Here is a 20,240-nt window from a genome sequence, read left to right on the forward strand (position 1 = left end):
AGTTATATGGGCCCGTGGTGCCCGTGCTCCAGGAATATTCAGGGCCCGGTGGCCGCCTCCACCAATGTTCAGGGCCGAGTCTGTCCCAGCTCCCCCAGAGCATCTCCCAGCCCTGTCTGCCGCCCCCAGGTGATTTAAAAGGGCCCAATGGCCCTTGGCTGGCATGTCCCTGTGGCCCTGGGGTGTGTGTGTGTGTGTGTGTGTGTGTTTCTGCGCACTGCCTCTGCCCCGAGCACCAACTCCGCAGCTCCCATTGGCCGGGAACTGCAGTCAATGGGAACTGTGGGGGCAGCGGCGCACAGAGATCTGCTGGCCGCCCCGCCTAGGAGCCGCTGCTTGAGGGGTGTGCGGGTCCCTTTTGGGAGTCTCCCGAGGTAGGCACCATACCCCTCACCCTCTCTTGCACTCCAACCCAGAGCCTGCATCCCAACTCCTCCCAGAGCCTGTCCCCCGCATCCCCTCCTGCACCCCAACCTACTGCCCCAGCCCAGAGCCTGCACCCAAACTCTCTGAGTCCTCACCCCTTCCTGCACTCCAACACTCTGCACCCCAAACCTCCTCCTGCATCCAAACTCCCTCCCAGAGCTTGCACCCTCTCCTATACCACCCCAGCCCAGAGCCCGCACCTATACTCCCTCCCAGAGCCTTAGGCAGGTGTGGGGGTGGGCGGGACTTGCACCCATTCTGGGCACCACCAAAAATTATACAAACCTGCTGCCCCTGCATCATAGTGATATCACAAGAAGCAAATTGGCATAGATTAGTAGTTCACAAAATCTGATTTAGCAGAACTCTTGTTGGAAGTCTGTAGAGAGTTGCCTTCTCACTTCTTTTTGTTTTCAGCTGCTTCTATGAGTGCTCAGTCTCTTTATTGCAAAGAAGAGCCTGAAGGCCTCTAAAAGCATCTGGAAATTATGAGAAGTAAGCATAGCTGCTTATATAAGGGACTGTTTCTGCACTGAAAAGAGGGAACAGGGGCCATCAGGGTAGAGAAATGTATGGAGAAGAAGGGAATGAGGTAACTGGGTTAATATATCCAACGGAAAAGAAGACCAGACGATTGGACATCATATATGGGGGAGAAGAGAACCAAGCTACAGGGAAGCATTTGCAAGCAGAGAAGAGGCGCATGAGCCAGAAATATATGAGCAGGGTAGTGGTAGGAGAGACAGAAAGGGCCACAACAGATGGAAGAGGAAGTGAAAGGAGAGAGAACTTTTTAAAAAAAGAACACCACATGTTGCATTAAAGACAGATGCACTTGCATACTTGCCTACAGGGGCGGCTCCAGGCACCAGCGCAGCAAGCGCATGCCTGGGGTGGCAAGCCGTGGGGGTGGCCTGCCGGTCACTGTGAGGGCGGGGTTTCTGCGGGAGGTTCGCCGGTCCCGTGTTTTTGGCGGTAATTCGGCAGTGGGTACGCTGAAGGCACGGGACTGGCGGACCTCCCACAGAACTGCCGCCAAAGCCGCATGACTGTGGCAGACCTCCTGCAGAAAGGCCGCTGAAGGCCGCCTGACTGCCATGCTTGGGGCAGCCATGCTTGGGGCATAGAGTCGTCCCTGCTTGCCTATTACTTTCCCATGTAAGCAATTCCTGTAGCTGCCACAGGAGTGTTGTGCAGTTGTGAATGGTGGTGGTTTGCCTGGTCACAGATGGATTGGGAGTTTGTCTACAAAATACATTTTCCATAAATATGTAGTTGATACCCTGGCCAGGTTAGAGACCACCTGTTATACATGATGGGCCATCTTGGCATCTCAGCTGATACTACAGCTCAGTCTAGGACTTGTGTTAATCTAGTTTCTATATTTTATACTGTCTTGTATAACAACTTATTCTGCAGTGTCTTCTAACTGTGAAGTGTTGAACTAGGTCATACGAGTGGGATAATTATGATGTCACCGAGTGTATTCTGAAAGGGTGTTCTGAAACTATTGCGCATGACACAATATTTTCATGGCAGTCAATCATTCAGTAAGACTGTACCACCTAACTGAGCTGTGTGTGAAGCGAAGTCAGTGCATTGTGAGAGACTGCAGTCATTTGATGCAGCACAGCAACCCATTTAGCCTCGGTAGTACCATAGGCAGCGGCACTGGTGATTGTCCAGGTTTTGTTACTTACAACTGTGCAATATTTTTTACTTCTGTCTGGGATGTTTAACATGACGTTCTGCTAAAGTGTATTGCATAATTGTTCATTCATTAGAAAGTAGTGATGTAGACATGTAATGACATACAGTCGCAGGCGGTCTCAAGGATCACAAGATTAACTCTAGTTTTTAGTGTTTAAAGAGAATGCAGTTCACACAGCTGAACAGAATCTATAGAGATAAAGATACTTTTGAAAATTTTCTTGCAAGCTGGTATATGTTATACCACACGTTTCATAGAATGGAACATGCAGTCAAGGTGGAAAAGTAAATAAAATAGAGATGTTCTGATAATGAGGCATAATTCAGTGAGATCCTAATAAGGTGAACAGTTTGAAAAACACTGCTGTAGAACATTGCTTTAGCCATGTCTCTGGCGGAGGACCTGTTGGGGATTATGCTCTAGGCAGGTTTTAAGCTTGACAGTGCATGGATGAGGAAACTCAAAGGAAGGGAATCTGCAGAACCAGACGTAATGGAGGAGGGGAATGTAAGTGGGAGCTAAACCAGAGAGGCGGTGAAATTCCAGTGGGAGAACCGAAGAGTTGGGGCAAACTCCAGAGAAGGAAAGTGGGGAGCTAGAGATAGTGGAACATGAGCAGAGGGGAGAAATGGTGGGGGAGGGGAAAATGTAAAGAGGTGAGGTAGGCACAGGGTGACCAGATATACCAATATTAGGGGCTTTGTCTTATATATGCAACTATTCTCCTTTCTCTTCCCCGCCTCCAAAAAAAAAAAAGTGTCACTATTTTTCACACTTGCTATCTGTCACCTTATGTAGGGAACTGGGAGCAGGGAGGAAGATAGATGTGTGTGGCAAACTTAAGGGAGAGCCAAGTCAGAAGGAAGGGGAGAAATAATAGATTTGATGTGGAAGAGGAGCAAGAAACTTGAACAATTTGATAACCTCAGAAGTATGTAAATGGGGAAATGAGTATTTATTGATATGCAAATTGGGATATTTCATCACATGTACAAAATGTCCAGCATTCCAATTTTGCAGACTTAAAAGGTATGAGCAAGAGAAAAATAGGAGGAATGTGGTAAGCTCCAGAAGCGCAACTGAGCAACTCTGTTATATGGGTAGCCCCCACGTGTCTGGAAGAAATGCTTTTTGTTAATCAGACGTGGACTTTCTCCATCTGCACTGGATCAGTACTGACAAAATGACCTCTTGGAAATGTGTAGTAATTTTAGAAAATTTCTTGGTAATCAAGGGTATGGCAGAACTTGTCAGCATAAAAGAAATAAAATCTTTAGAGGTAGAATGTTTTCTGATCCATCTAGCAGGTGACCATATTGCTTAATATGTTTGAAACTAATTAGAACTTTTATTTGTATTACAAAGCAAAATAAAAGTGCTTGCCTAAAAGCTAGAGGTCAAGTTAACATTGTCACATGTGCAATTAGTTTCTCTTCTGTGCAGCACAACATGTGCACTTAATTTTGGGGGGAAAGACAAAAACAGCATCTCAGAAAGTTCCTTCTTTAATAATTACAGTAGATCTAATCCTATTTGTTTACTTTCAAAGGAAGACTTTAACGGGAGGGTTTAATTACAGAGATGAACAAGCCTTAAATGTTTAAAACTGGGCTTTTTTCAGATAGACCTTTTGAATTGATCTCCAAATTCCCCAAGTGAAGACGAAAACATACTGTATAAATGTACCGGAACCTAGGTGTTCTTGGATTTTCTCTAAGGTATATCTTCACTAAAGATTTATTTGGTTCAGTGACTTCAGTTCAAGTGGAAAAGACTTGAGGGCAGCCTAGCTGGCTGAATAGGAAAAAAAACTGCTCTTTTATCATACATGGGCCTGCAGCCAGCCCTGTTAGTGACATCATGGAAACTTGTGGTATCCTGTGTATATAGTAGTAAGAAAATGTGTTGCCCACATAGTCTCTTTGGTGCTGTTATGATACAGCAACAAGCTGTGACTTGGCATGCCATTTCTAACAGACAATAATTTAAACGACATATCATTATAATTTCTAAATAAAGAGCCTTGAATTTTTTAAAATATGTGTTTGAGTCCAGTGAAGGGGAGAGGTGTCAGAGAAACATGCTTCTCAAAACCATGTCGCCATTTCCCCTTTTAAATTTGTGACTACTCACAGCGAGTTGCATTTAAATCACCCCGAATTTGCTGAATCATTGCTTGAAATGGTATTTATACCCATATTGTTAATATACCCAGTTCCCTGAAACTGAGACTAGTAATCTTAGGACCAAATCATGTTCACTTTACCCACATGAGATGTCAGAGAGCTTGCTTGTTAGGCAAAGCAAATGGGATTTGATATTACAAGATTGTGCAAGACTTTCATATTTTGGGGATTGGGCCAAATATAAGTAACTCCTTTTTTTCTTATTGCTTGTTCTGACTATATGTTAGTGTATGGTACAGTAATGCCTCACTTAATGTTGTAGTTATGTTCCTGAAAAATGCAACTTCAAGTGAAACGATGTTAAACGAATCCAATTTTCCCATAAGATTTAATGTAAATGTGGGGGGTTAGGTTCCAAGGAAATGTTTTTGGGGCAGATAAAAGATCCTATATACTGTACAATATTGTACTGTATGGTGGTGGGGAGGTGCCCCAGCTTACCCCTGGGGCTCAGGGCTGGGGGTGCAGGGTCTGGAGGGGAGTTAGGGTGTAGGAGGGGGCTCAGGGTGGGGTGCGGGGTCCGGGAGGCAGTTAGGGTGTGGGAGGGTGATCAGGGCTGGGGGTGTGGGAGGAGGTTCAGGGCTGGGGCAGGCATGAGGTGCAGAGCACTTACCTGGGGCAGCTCCTGTTTGGTGCAGGGGATGTGCAGGTGGCTCTGCGCAGCGTGGCACCACCCCCAGGGCCGTGATTCTGGGAGCTCCCCCCCCGGCCGCAGGCAGGGCCACCCAGAACTTAGGGGCTGCAGGGCCCTGGGCTAAAGGGGCCCCGGGGCCCTGGCCTCCAGCTCTAAAGCATCTTTCAGAATCAGGAGGAGCAGGGGCAGCTGCACAGCCAGCGGCTGGAAAGAAGCGGCGCTTTCCCCTTCAAAGCCGGCTGGAGAGAATTGGCCACTTCTCTCCAGCCACTGGCTGTGCGGCTGCCCCTGCTCCTCCTGAGTCCTCCGGCTCATGGTCGCAGGGACTCATTCTGAAAGGGGCTTTAGAGCTGCAGGCCAGGGCCCCAGGGCCCTGCAGTCCCTAAAGCCCCTGCATTCCGGGTGGCCCTGCCTGCCAGGGGCAGGCAGCTTCCCCGCTTGCTTGCTTGCTCCCTCCCTCCCAGAAAGTCCTAAGCGCCACCAAACAGCTGTTTGGTGGCGGGGGAAGCACTGGGAGGGAGGTAGGAAGGGAGGGGGAGGAGGCGGAGAAGAGGAACTTGTGCAATGCTCCCTTGTAAAGTCAAACAACGTTATAAGGGAGCATTGCACAACTTTAAACGAGTATGTTCCCTAATGGAGCAGCAATGTAACTTCGAAACAACGTTAAGTGGGAGGACGTTAAGTGAGGAGTTACTGTACATAGATTACTTTTAAATTTTGAAAACAATCACAATACATTTTAGTTTTTAACATTGCCTAACTTGTGAAGATGGACGGTATATCAGGCAATGAATTACACAGTCTGTTCCCCAGAAATAAGCCATTACAGTATATTGAACAACAGAATGATTGCCAGAATTCCTTATTATATTTGCAGTCCTACACCTTGCTTAGGAAGACTAGGAAAATAGCCTTGTCAAAGAGGTGACACACCCTCTTTTAGACTACTGCTTTTTGTCAAAAAATCAAGTGTGGAAATGCATATAAAAAAAACTTCTAGGGGCCAATTGAAATTGTAATGGTTTAAATGCTTTAAGACTATCTGTGAAAAAATAGGTAATATTATATAAAATAAATTGTACACATTTTAAAATGGTAAAGGCTGCAGTAAAACTAATTACTATTTTTTCTTACTAATTGAAAAAGTCTCAGTTTTGAGGGGCAACCGTATTGTGTATGTTACAGATCGTAATACAATTAAAGCCCCATATTTGTGTGTTGTATAATACATATTTGAATCTGTGTGTTGTATACAGTGAGATAATACATAATGTCAGAAAAGATTTTGGGGATTTCCCAAATAACTTGCTTATGGCACTAGACAGTTATTGGGAGACTCAGGTTCAAGTCCCTGCCCTGCCACAGACTCCCTGTGTGATCTTGTGCAAATCACTTAGCCTCTCTGTGCCTTAATTTCTCATCGGTAAAATGGGGATAAAAGATTTTCCTGTCTGAGATGTTGTGAGAGTTAATACACTAATAACAGTGACGTGCTCAGCTACTATGGTAAAAAAGAACATATAAGTGACACTTCTGTCTTTAACATGATATGCATACCACCACAATATATGTGTAGGTTGAAGTACACTCATCATAACAAAAATTTTTTAGATGATGAATTTTGTCAGTGACTACTTTCAACCATGTGCCATAGCAGGATGTTTGTGAGAAGGGTGGAGGGACGTGAATTAAGAGTATTTCACAATGCCAAGAGTTACTGAGGTAGAATTTAAGATTGTTTAGAACATAAGAATGGCCATACTGGGTCAGACCAAAGGTCCATCTAGCCCGATATCCTGTCTACCAACAGTGGCCAATGCCAGGTGCTTCAGAGGGATTGAACAGAGCAGGAAATCATCAAGTGATCCATCCCTTGTCGCCCATTTCCTGCTTCTGGCAAACAGAGACTAGGGACACCATTCTGCTTGCTGTGAAATTTGGTCCCATTTGTGCAGCAGAGTACACGGGGTCCTGCATGGAGGGTAACCAGCTACTAGACTAATGGACAGGGAATAAGGCTGAGATTTTTGTCATGTTTATATGTAGTAAATGTCATGGACAGGTCATGGGTAATGAACAAGAATTGATGGAAGCCTGAGCTCCATGATGCCCAGGCTGGCAGCCCAAGCCCTACTGCCTAGGGCTCACAGCCTGATCTCCCCGCCATCCGAGAGAGGGACTGACAGCCCAAGTCCTACCAAACACCCGGGGGAGGGAGGGAAGAGGGAGCTGATAGCCTGAGCCCCGACACCCATTGTGGGGGCTTACAGCTGAGGCCCTGAGGTTGCAGAGGTCACAAAAAAATCACGGAATCTGTGACAGACTTGTTGCCTTAACTGAGAACACAAGTTCTATGAAAGGGTAAAGGCGAAAGCTTGTTTACAAAAATAAATAAATAAATAAAGTGGAGGGAAGACCTACTTTCTGGCTGTTTTCTAGCTGGAAGAAGTTAGGAAAACAGGAAAAAGGTATGAAAAATGGATTTTCCCCACTTTCTCACACTTTTTCCTCCCTTAACCTTCCATTTTCCAGCTGGGGGAAGAGCTGGCAGGAGGTTGTTTTAGTTTTAGTTTTGTTTGAGAAAAAGTAGTGTGGGGGTCAAATACCAAAACTGAAGGGGAAAACTAAAACTATTTGGTTTCCAAAAACTGAAACAAAACACACATCAAAATGAAATATTTTGACAATGCTGAAATTTTCCAATCAAAATTTGTGAAAAGTGACATACTCGTACAGAAAATTTTACAACTTTTTATGCAGAGAATTTGGATCAGCGCTAATCATTTATAAAAAGATTTTTGTGATGGAACATTATGCTCAACTACGCCTATTTCAGAAACTGGGGTCCTGATTCTGATCTCATTTACACCAGCTTTACACCATTAAATTTCCATTGACTTCAGTGAAGATACTCCTGGTGTGTACCAGTCTGAGTTCATAATAGGTCTTTGAGATGTCTTTTGCTAAGATAATAAGCTATTACCAGTACAGGTACAGGGATTATTGGGCCATATATATTGTTAAATGGCCTTTAGCCTTAACTTCTTTGAATTTTAAACCCTGAAATGTTCATTATTCATTATAATGAAGAAATTGTTCATTTATTTTACTGGAAAACTAATAAAAGGTAATGAAGCAGAGTCAATGTGCTCCCAGCTGAGATTTATACCTTGGAAGAAATTTTAGTAAATAATACTTTTTTTTGCCAACTCTCTTCTATACTATACAATCATACTATACTGTTCACTCATTAAAAGATGTAAAATATTTTAAGTATTAAGCTTCATATTTGCTATCATTTTAATCCCTCGAAGATCAGATTATGAACTGGAAGAATGTTTCCCATGCCAAAGTGTGGTAAATGTCAGACAGCAAATGCTAGTACTCAGTACATTATAGAGTGAACAACATTTCACTAACGTGGTGATCGAGTCCAGAGATTGCTCTTTTACTCATTCTTCCTGCATGTGAGGGGTTACATGTTAAAGATGATGCAGGTGTCTGGAACACATTTAAAACAGCGTATCTTAACTTGTATTTTACTAGCTTATTAGTGCTTATTAGCTAGATAATTAAAGGGAGACTATAATGAAGAAAACATTTATATCAATTAAAATTTTTAAAATGGCATTTTTTACTCTGTTTACTATTAAATTAGCAATAATCAGTTGCTAAATATTTTTCTTTTCATTGGTAAGACTTAGATGTGTTTGCTTTACAAGATAAAGTAGTTGCACTTGTTTTCTAATTATGGTAATTTCATACAGCTATCTAAAGGGATAAGATCAGTATCTCAGTCAGCAGTGATGACCGGAGCCGCCTGGGTCCCTTTTCGATCGGGTGATCCAGTCCAAAACCAGACACCTGGCAACCTGGTGTACTTGCATTGGTGAGGCTTCAGCTGGAATGCTGTGACCAGTTCTGGACCACTTTAAGAGAGATGTGGACAAATAGGAGAGAGTCCAAAGGACAGCCACAAAAATGATGGAAGAATAAGAAACCCTGACCTGTGAGGAAATGTTGGGAAAAAAAAACTGGGTGTGTTTAGTCTTGAGAAAAGAAGAGTGAAAGGGGAATGTGATGTCTTCAAATATGGTTTAAGGCTGTTATAAAAGAGGACTGCGATCAATTGCTCATAAGGTAGAAGTAGTAATGGGCTTAATCTGATGGTAGCTAAGCTCTGGAATAGACTTCCAAGGGAGGCTGTGGAATCCTCGTCACTGGAGGTTTTTAAGAACTGGTTGGACAAACACCTGTCAGGGATTGTCTAGGTTCATGAGGTCCCTTCCAGCCGTACATTTCTGTGCTTCTATAAAAAGTTGGATCTGGGTTCAGATTCTGAACCTGCCCCTTACAAAGTTCACATGTCTTTTTGCCTGAGGTTTTCTTTAGGCCCATCTCTACTTCAAAATCTCATTACGGTTGAGAGAGAACTGACTGATCTATAGCATTCATTAACACGATCTTTTAATGCAGGATTGTTACACAGCTAACTCACAATTTGTAGTCTGAATGAAGTGTAGTGAGCTCTGAATAAAACATCATGTATGGGAGAGAACATTTGTTATTCCCTTTCTGTGTTACCCTCCTTTGCTGAGTTAATTCTAACTTAGATTGGAACTAATTTTATTTTATTTTATGTTCCTCTGGTGGCCTATTAATAACATGCAGTACTAGTGTGTGTAGACTGTTGTATTTTAAAACTCCTAGCACTACTTAGTTTTGTGCCTTAAGCATTGCTGAGCCCACCGGCTCTGCTAATATCTGCTCTGCTTGGCTCTTACAGGTGGTTTGATTGATATTGGCTGTTCCTTTAATGGGTTGACTGCCTTCAGCACTTAGATGAACGATGAATGGATCTTGACCTGCTGCTCATGGCTTGAGGGCAGATTAAAATACTGTCATTAATGATATCACTTGGAAGTGACATACTGTCTGTTGCTGATAAAAATCTGCTTATTGATTAACTCATTAGTATCTGGCTTCAGGGTGATAGCTGTGTTAGTCTGCTTCAGCAAAAGCAATGAGGAGTCCTTGTGGCACCTTAGAGACTAACAAATTTATTTGGGCATAAGCTTTCGTGGGCTAGAACCAAAACTTATGCCCAAATAAATGTGTTGGTCTCTAAGGTGCCACAAGGACTCCTCATTTTTTTTATTAGCCTCTGACTAGCACTTTTCTGTAATGAATTCTTTTAGAAGAGATGTTAATGCCACTGTCATAAACATACAGATAAGGGTAGCATAAAATCCCTCCTTTACCTGTAAGGGGTTAAGCTCAAATAACCTGGTTGGCACCTGATCAAAAGGACCAATAAGGAAAGAAGATACTTTCAAATTGGGGGAGGGGTGAGGTTTTGTTTGGGCTCTCTTTCTTTTGTTTTCTCTGGTTAGAGAGAGAGAGAGAGAGAGAGAGAGAGAGACCAAGGAGGTAACCCAGCTCCTATTGAAATGATACATCTAAGATTACAGAAATTGTAAGTAATAGCAAGGAAATGCGTTAGATTATCTTTTATTTTAGCTCGTGAATTTTACCTATACTAAGAGGGAGGTTTATTCCTGTTTTTGTAACTTTGAAGTTGAGTCTAGAGGGGAATCCTCTGTGTTTTTAAATCTTTTTATTACCCTGTAAAATTACCTTCCATCCTGATTTTACAGAGGTGCTTCTTTTACTTTTTTCTTTATAATAAAGTTGTTCTTTTAAGAACCTGATTGGTTTTTAGCATCAGAGGGGTAGCCATGTTAGTCTGGATCTGTAAAAAGCAACAGAGTCCTGTGGCACCATATAGACTAACAGACGTATTGGAGCTTAAGCTTTCATGGGTGAATACCCACTTCGTCAGACGCATGAACAAAAGCTTATGCTCCAATACGTCTGTTAGTCTATAAGGTGCCACAGGACTCTTTGTTGATTGATATTTAGTGTCCTAAAAATCCAGGGGTTTGATCTGTGCTCACTTTGTTAACCTATTGGTTGGTATATTATCCTCAAACCTCCCCAGGAAAGGGGGTGAAAGGGCTTGGGGGATATATTTGGGGGGATAGGGCTCCAAGTGGCCCCTCCCTGAATGTTTGTTTAAATCACTTGGTGGTGGCAGCAATATTGTCCAAGGACAAGGAAAGGATTTGTGCCTTGGGGAAGTTTTTAACCTAAGCTGATAGAAATAAGCTTAGGGGGTCCTTCATGTGGGTCCCCACATCTGTACCCCACAGTTCAGAGTGGGGAGGGAACCCTGGCAGCAACCTTTCCCAGAATGACAGACTTGTTCAGCTGTAGAGCTGATTCACTGCCCTACATTTTGTATAGGAATTCCATTCATGCTATTGAGTTATATTGGTATAGTGGAAAGCAGTATACTGAAAGTTGGTTGGGATTTCAATTTCTCTTTTGTCTATGGACAAGCTAGTGTATTTTAAATTCAGTTTAAATTTAGGGCATCACCTCTGATCCAGATTTATAGCAAGGAAACTTAGTTGTCACAATCAGAAATAAAGGCTTTTGTTTTCTGTCCTCAGATCAAGTGTTTCTCTTCATAGATATGTATTTTTCCTTAGTACTCTGGTAAAGTAAAAAAACCAGATTTTAAGACTTACAATAAAATAAAGCTAGTCAAGGTTTATTTACATATTTGGAAGTGTAACTGCAACTGTTTATTTTCAGTCCCTTGTGAAATCAGGTTTGTAGGATTTCAGCAACAGGAGTAAGTGTGAAAAAAAGAAAACCTGCATATTATGTGATCCTTCATTGTGATCTGTTGAAATTAGACATTTTAATAGTAAGCTTATCCATCCCCTGGACATTTCTACTCCCCCTAACTACCTGTGTGGGACAAGAGCCTCTCTTTCTTCTAAGAGAGTGGGCTATGAAAACTGCCAAGTCTCACTGTGAATCAGCAGCATTAGAGCAGCAGGGAGCATGGAGTCCCAGGTGGAGAGCCACCAGCTCCCTGGTGCCCAGGATGCAGAGAGGACTATTCATTTATTCACTCTGACTTTTAGTAAGATAGTCCGCTCTATGAAGCCAAGTCATTCTCTTGCTCTGTGTTTATACAACACCTAACAAAATGGTCTCAGCACCTACTGGGATCTTTGGATGCTACTGAAATAGAAATAATAAATAATGTGTATTCAGAATTCTAAATATGCTATGCAATCAGTCTGTGTGCACAAGAACATGTAAAATAACTTTATATTTTAACTGTTTTTCTAAAAAACTTTAACTCTGTGGTTTTCTTAGATTTGTGTAGACAGATTTGCAGGTTGTGTAGACAGATTTTAACATGTACCCAAAACACCAGGTCCAGAGTGCTCTCCATCAGAAAACCCTTTTATTGTTCAATAGACAATGTTTTAGTAGCACTGGATATGTTCAGTTTGAACAAAGGCCATCAAGACAAAAAATATAAGCCATATTATTTGGGAGTGTTTATCTAAAACAAGTAAATTTCCAGGTGCTGCATATTTGACTTGGTGCAGGAACTTTACTGCTTTATCTAATTCAAATATTAATGAAGCATTACATTTTCCGTGCAATTTTTAAAAATGTAGTGTATTAAACAGCATACCTAATATACAAAATAGTGAAGCACAGCAATATTAAATTTGACTACTTTTTATTTAGGCTAACTATGACAGTTAAGAATAACAGAATTATTTTTGCTCTGGACTAGGGTTGCCAGGCATCTGGTTTTTGACCGGAACACCCAGTTGAAAAGGGACCATGGAGGCTCTAGTCAGCACCACTGACCTGGCCATTAAAAGTCTGGTTGGTGGTGCAGCGGGGCGAAGCCAGGCTCCCTACCTGCCCTGGCTTCCCGGAAATGGCCAGCATGTCTGGCCCCAGGCACAGGGGCCATCAGGGAAGCTCTGTGTGCTGCCCTCACCCCCAGCTCTGGCTGCACAGCTCCCATTGGCCGGGAACTGCAGCCAATGGGAGCTGCAGGGGCAGTACCTGCTGCCCATGCCTCCACCAGGGGCCAGACATACTGTCTGCTTCTGGGAGCAGCACAGAGCCAGAGCAGGTAGGAAGCCTGTCTTAGTCCCACTCCACTGCCGACTGGGAGCCGCCTGAGTTAAGCGCCACCCGGCTGGAGCCCATGCCCCAAACTGCCTGCCTCAGGTCAGAACCCCCTCCCTCACCTTAACTCCATCCCAAACCCCATATTCCCATCTGCACCCAACCCCCTGTCCCAGGTCGGAACTCCCTCCCTCCCGCACCCCACCCCCTACCCCAGCATTGAGCCCCCTCCTGCATCCAAGCTCCTTCCCAGAGCCTGCACCCCAAACCCTACCCAGCCCGGAGCCCGCACACCCTCCGGCACTCCAACCCCCTGCCCTAGCCCAGTGAAAGTGAGTGAGGGTGGAGTGAGTGGGGGCGGGGCAGGGCAAGGGTGTTAAGATTTGTGTAAATAGAAATGTCAACCCTACTCTGGAATTTTTCTATAAACTGTTTCTGTGCTGGGATTTTAATTGTCAATACTCTGCTTATCCAAATGTGAGAGTTATCACTAAATTTGAGAAAGATCAAACCCTGACAGTGGATTTTGTAGAATAAACCACCGACAGAGGCATCAGATTGGAGGGTGCGAATCCTTAAAAGCTCAAAGCCATGTCCAAGAACTTAATTTTACATCAAATTCATGATATTAGCTAAGTTAAGACTCGTATATCTTTTTTAAGACTAAATTTAACTTAGTGCTAAATGCTAACTTAATTGCAGTTTGTAGTGTGATTGCCAGCAAAAGAGGTGCAGGGAAGAACACACATAATTGTAATGTAGGCAGAGGACATTTATAGTCAGAAGCTTAGCATTTTTTGTTTGTCATGTGCTATGTAATTTTATTTCTAAACATAGTGATTTTAAAAACATGCGATGAGGTGCATGCACGCTACCCTTCTAACAGTTTTGCCTAAGTAAATCATGTAAGTTTAGACATATGTTTGCTGTAAAATTATTGTAGTTCGTTTTCAGAAATTATGTTTCCGTGATCCCTTTATGCCCTTTGCTCCCTGAAATCTGGAAGGAGTGGGGCACCTCTTCTACATAGGAAACAAGTAGGAACAGCCTCTTCCAGACTGAGTGCCTCCCATACGCAAAATCAGTTTATAAGTCAAGACCAAAATCTTCCTTTTAATTTTACCTCTCTTTATCTTTCAATATGATTTATCGCTTACCACTTGCAATGGAGTAAATTAGGAGCAACTTTGCTGAAGTCAGTGAGATTAAACTGGTGTAAAAACAGAATCAGGCCATATAACTTTTTTAAAAATACCCATTTTTTGAGGGATCTTAAAAATCATTTAGGTGCCTAAGTCCTATTGACTTGCAATGGGACTTGGCACATTGGAAAATGCTGCCCTTTATCTATAGATTGTAGCAGTATATTTCTTTCTATCACATACTTGAATTCCACTCCATAACTACTCGTTTTTCACTTATGTATACTACTGTCCTGTACAAAAGTGTTTTTAACATGTAATTAAAGTATAGAAACCATTTAAAGAAAAACATGCTACATCAGTGCAATGTCCTACATACAGCTTAGTATGGGGGTGCTTGACTGGTTACAAGAAATTCTTCTCAGGATCATTGCAGATTCAACCAGATCACTTTCAAGGTGACTATGCTGATGAGAAAGACAGACTGGTGATGTTTACATTTTAGTCATAAGTTATAGTATAGTGCTTTAAAACCAAGGCCGTTGTTTAACCATCTTTTCTCCATTTCATTGCTATGTGAATTAATGAAATAACTTGGAAGGAAAGCATAGTTATACTAGTGAGATACTATTCTCCTTTAAAGAATCAGGTTTCCATTCCCTTAGAATAGTGGTCCCCGAACATTTTACCTCATGCTCTCCCTTACCCCTGTCCACACCTCCCCTCCCCATGGAACTGCAGTTAGGGGCAGGACCATGTCTCCGGTATGGGGGGATGCAGGCGGGGTAAGGGGGCCGGGGGTGGTGGTGAAGCCTCAACTGCCAGCCGGTGCCCTGGGCATGGGGTCAGCAGCCGGACCCCCTGATTCCTGGGTGTGGGCCAGCAGCCGGAGCCGAGTCCAGGAGCACAGCTGGGTGGAGCCCCTCTCTACCCTCCCGTGGGCCCCAGTTGCGCCCCCCAAAACGTTCCTCCATGTCCCCCTTCAGGGGGACCTCTTATTTAGTAACTGACCGAGAATAGTATATTTGCTGCTCAAAAGATCAATTCAACCTATAAGTTTTTAGGTGCAGGAACGGAGTGATAGATAATTGAAATCTGAGGCACTAATCTAAAGCAGTTGGTATTCTGTTACTGGAATTTAACTATTACTGTCTTTGGCCCCTGTATTCCCCACCTGTGTGAAAGCATATGTGGTTAACAAATGAACACCCAAAAATCTGTAGTTCTGCTCTAAGTGTGGAGTTTGCACATTTTCTCCCTTGGGACTGGCAGGCTGGGTAGGCAGGGGTGGGTATTACAGAAGGACAGAAAGTGGGCAGAGAATTTGGGGGCCATTACAGCTCCCAGAATTTAAACTTCAGGCAGCTGAACAGTCAAGTTTTGTGAGTAGAGAACATGCTCCTCTAATTTACCATTTGTTTTTGGACTTTTTAGTAGGTAGAATAATGCACAAAATGATTAATGGACAAGGCAGTAGACAGGAGAAGAAATTGTGGTTAAGTGAAAGGTGGGCTCTGAAATTTTGTTCTCAGACATGCCAAATAAATGTGCTGGCCCAGATCTTAGAAATATAGGGCTGGAAGGAACCTTGATAGGTCATCTAGTCCAGTCCCCTGCACTCAAGGCAGGACTAAGTATTATCTAGACCATCCCTGAGAGGTGTTTGTCTAACTTGTTCTGTCATACCTGCATCCAAATCTATACGTGGAGGCTTGGTGGAAAGAGGGGTCAGCTGTGGCCACATTGCTGTGTCCTCTCTACCCCATACCCTGCAGAGGGGCCTTCATGGTCCAGGGATGCAGATTTGGCAACTTGAGGGAAGGAGTGGGTAGGACAGGAGTGGGGCTGAGGAGGACACACAATTCCTCTTCTTTCTAGCCATATAGATGCCCTGAAAAAGAAATTACGGTCTGATACTGTAGTCTCTCTTCCATCATGCCAGAGGCCAGAGCTGATAAGAAAGTTCATAGCCACTGCATGGATGGCCCTCTGGCCTCTCACAGATCTCTGGGAACTGGGAAGCTATCAAATTTAGCAGCAAGCCAAAATTCTACCTTCTCTGATGTAACAATAGAGGGAGGAGCTCTGTGAGGGTATCTTTGTAGAGATTTCTATTTAATTCCCTTCTTCCAAATTATGCCCCTGGGCAGGGTGATCTGTACCATATTAGAACCCTGTAGTTTTGTATATTTTAACTTTACTAAAATATTTTTAGTCAAAACAGGTTAAAATATTAAATTAAAAATGTTGGTTTAACTTTTAGGAGTTAGGTAGTTATAAAACAATTGATTTTATTGCCTGCTTTTGCAGGAACTGCAGTATCATCTTACAAATGTGATAGAAATATGTTTTCTGTTCAATGTCATTGTTGGTACTGTGAATTGTGCTAAACACAATGTTACTTGCACAGTATAGCTGACAAAAATGACTCAGCTAATAGTGTGGCCTTAACCATTCAGTTCACGATTCCCAATCTTACAGTTCACAAATCCTAATCATTTTGCACGCTGCTGGACAAGGAGGTCAAACCTCTGGTTCCCAATTTAGAGCAATGCAATTTTGTCAAGATTACAGATCACCACTAAGTTGCTAAACCACTGGTTATTTCTGATAGCTAATCTATATTTATCAGGAAATTCCAATAATATACATAATATATAGTGAAAAGAATGGGTGCTGAAAATAAAAAAGACATGTTTTTGAAGTCTCCATGCTTCTAGATAACTTGTGAATACTACTGAGTTCCTTTATTCCAGATTAGTATATGTGGTACTTAGGTCTGGAGAATTAGAACAGAAGAATGGCCATACCGGGTCAGACCAAAGGTCCATCTAGCCCAATATCCTGTCCTCCGACAGTGGCCAATGCCAGGTACCCAGAGGGAATGAACAGAACAGGTAATCACCAAGTGGTCCATTCCCTGTCACCCATTCCCAGGTTCTGACAGAGGCTAGAGACACCATCCCTGCCCATCCTGGCTAATAGCCATTGATGGACCTATCCTCCATGAGCTAATCTAGTTCTTTTTTGAACCCTCCACATCTTGGAGCGCTTGGGTAGGAGGAGCAGAAAAGAATGAGCAGAACCACAGTAAGGTTATTTGCTGAGCCTCTGCCAACTTCTGCAGTTGTCAAAAACACCTTATGATGAAAATGGTGTAAGACTGAGCCATGTTAGGAGGCATATCTGTCCTCTGACTATTTCCCTGAGGGAGATAGTCAACTGTTGTGATTAGCCATGTCATCATCAGGTCTGAAGCTTGAAGGAGCTTCTGTGTGTCACACATTGCTGAAGTTGGTTTACCACCATCTTCACAAGAGTTTTTTATAGGATAGTAAGTTCTGAATCTGGATGAATTCACAGTTATTAGTCTTTCTCAGCAAAAATACTTTGTTTAATATGTTTTCCAAAGCCTTTAGTCTTTCAGTATTGGCTAATAACCTATTGCATTTCTAGCATTGGATATTTTTTTTAACTAATGGAGTATAAAAAACCTCAAACTAACAATAAGCATATATTTTGTTAATTTTCTCTTTGCAATTCAGTACTGTGAGCACTTGTTCATTCTTGAATTTTTTTATTTCAACTCCTTTGCTCCTATATTTTTCTTCAGCTTGGTTGACAAATAGAAACTCCTATGGATATCTAGATAAAGTCATCCCATTTCTCCCAGTTTTGCCAAATCCATGCATTCAAAAATCAAAACTCAGGCCCCAAATTGCAATGAGATCAGCTTAATCATGACATTTTAAAAATTAAATGATAGGATTTAAAAAAATTATGTGTTTTCTGGTTTTTGAACCTTCCAAGAGAAAAGTGTGATCATTCAGGTTCAAAGTTCAATCTTAAACGTGTCGGCAAAAATGCAGATTTCCATGTCTGCTGTATGCACTTTTATTAATTTTAAATGAATGCTTACAATCTGCAGACCTAACTGGTACTCACTGAGGGCTGTGAGTAGTTATATTGGTCAGTTAGAAGGTGCTAATGTTCTATAGTGATTGGGGCCATATAAGCACCTAACTAGACAGACATATATTGAAAATAGCTGCTGTGCTGCAGCTAAATGGATGAGAACAGGGCCGGCTCCAGACCCCAGCGCACCAAGCGCACGCGTGGGGTGGCATTTTCCCTGGAGGGCGGCAGGCGGGTCCGGTGGACCTTCTGCAGTCATGCCTGCGGGAGGTCCACCGGAGCTGCGGGACAGCAGACCTCCCACAGGCATGACTGCGGAGGGTGCGCTGGTCCCACGGCTCGGGTGGACCTCCCGCAGACATGCCTGCGGATACTCCACCGGAGCCGCTGGACCAGCGAACCCTCCGCAGCTGCGGGAGGTCCACTGGAGCCGCGGGACCAGCGGATCCTCCGCAGTCATGCCTGCGGGAGGTCCGCTGGTCCCCCGGCTCCGGTGCACCTCCCGCACGCATGACTGCTTGGGGCGGCCAAATTGCTAGAGCCGCCCCTGGATGAGAAGATGCATATGCTTGTAAGTCTGCATTGTCTGGGGACAACTGCTACAAAATCATATTTTTTGGAAAGTAAATATTAACTTTTTGATATTTAAAGTCAGTACAGTAGAACCTCAGAGCTATGAACACCTCTGGAATGGAGGTTGTTTGTAACTCTGAAATGTTTGTAACTCTGAACAAAACGTTATGGTGGTTCTTTCAAAAGTTTACAGCTGAACATTGATTTAATACAACTTTGAAACTTTGCAATGTAGAAGAAAAATACTGCTTTTAACCATCTTAATTTAAATAGTAATAGTAATAATTGGAGATATACCAATCTCCTAGAACTGGAAGGGACCTTGAAAGGTCATCGAGTCCAGCCCCCTGCCTTCACTAGCAGGACCAATTTTTGCCCCAGATCCCTAAGTGGCCCCCTCAAGGATTGAACTCACAACCCTGGGTTTAGCAGGCCAATGCTCAAACCACTGAGCTATCCCTCCCCCCTAAAAGAATGTTACACAGAAGCACAGAAACAGATTCCTTACCTTGCAAAATCTTTTTTTAACTTTCCCTTTATTTCAGCAGTTTACGTTTCATCCAGTACTATACACTATTCACTTTTCTTTTGTCTTTGCTGTCTGATTGCATATTTCCTGTTTCAAATGAGGTGTGTGGTTAATCAGTCAGTTCGTAACTCTGAGGTTTTACTGTATCTTGTATTCTGAAGCTATTAAAGATATACATTTACAAAGATCATTTCCAATATTTTGATGATGATTCTGCCAGTTGTTTGCCTTTGTATCCAACAGGTATTACCTGAAAGAAATCCTATTAACTAAACATTACATATTTAGTCTTACTTCATATGTGCCATATTTCAACCTGTGGATATAACTTTGCTAATATATGTAACTTATGTTCATTTATTTCAGATTGTACATACACACAAGCCACATTTTATGGCTTTACATTGTCAAGAGTTTGGTGGAAAAAACTATGAAGCTTCCATGTCTCATGTGGACAAGTTTGTTAAGTAAGTAACTGGAAAGGTGCATTTCTATCCTAGTATATGATTTATGCTTGGAAGTATAACAAATATTAATGGATAACATCTTATCTTGTAAGGTATTGAGTGCCCGTAACTCCCATTGACTTAATTTAATAGAATTTGGTCAATAGTCTTGTGAAGGTGCGCTAATTTGTTGTAATACAGCTATGAGTCTGTAGGGAAGTCTGGCACAAATTTAAGGTTTCATTTTAAGTTAAGAGTCTCTGTACTCCTTACTGCATACTTAGATGTGGCATGTTTTTTTGTTTTTGTTTTTTTTCCAGAAGCACAATACTACTGTTTTTTGAGGTATGTGCTGATAACCTCTATGTATCTGAGAATAAAATCTGGACCTTGGATCATTTGTTTTCATGCAGCAATTTCCAGTTTGCTAATATACTTTCGCTTCTCAGCTAGCCTCTACAGAATTAAATTTCATTTTTGTTATTGTTTTTGTTTTTGTTTTTGTTTTAGTAACTAGAGTCTGGCTCTTCATTTTGTGGTTGCTGCTTCTATAAGAGGAATAGTGAAAAGTAGTTGCAGTTTGCTGAAGGCCAATTACCTCTGTTGAAAGTAATTGGCCTTTAACATGAGGCATGGTCTGCACTTAAAAGTTAGGTCAACAC

At 42.5% G+C, this 20,240-nt stretch overlaps 1 protein-coding gene across 9 annotated transcripts in view; it reads left to right on the forward strand.

Moving 5' to 3' along the window:
• Positions 1 to 20,240, forward strand: part of INPP5A (inositol polyphosphate-5-phosphatase A) — a 404,737-nt gene that overhangs the window by 121,503 nt on the left and 262,994 nt on the right. For 8 of the 9 annotated variants that reach the window (XM_039480835.1, XM_039480836.1, XM_039480830.1 and 5 more), the window contains one exon: positions 19,499 to 19,599. In XM_039480835.1, coding sequence (XP_039336769.1) covers positions 19,499 to 19,599 — 101 coding nt within the window. Of the gene's footprint in view, positions 1 to 1,979; positions 2,101 to 19,498; positions 19,600 to 20,240 lie in introns of those variants that run through there. The other variant, XM_039480834.1, reaches the window with a different exon arrangement.

The sequence above is a fragment of the Mauremys reevesii genome, linkage group 7 (assembly GCF_016161935.1).
Source record: "Mauremys reevesii isolate NIE-2019 linkage group 7, ASM1616193v1, whole genome shotgun sequence".
In the NCBI taxonomy this organism is placed as follows: domain Eukaryota; kingdom Metazoa; phylum Chordata; order Testudines; family Geoemydidae; genus Mauremys; species Mauremys reevesii.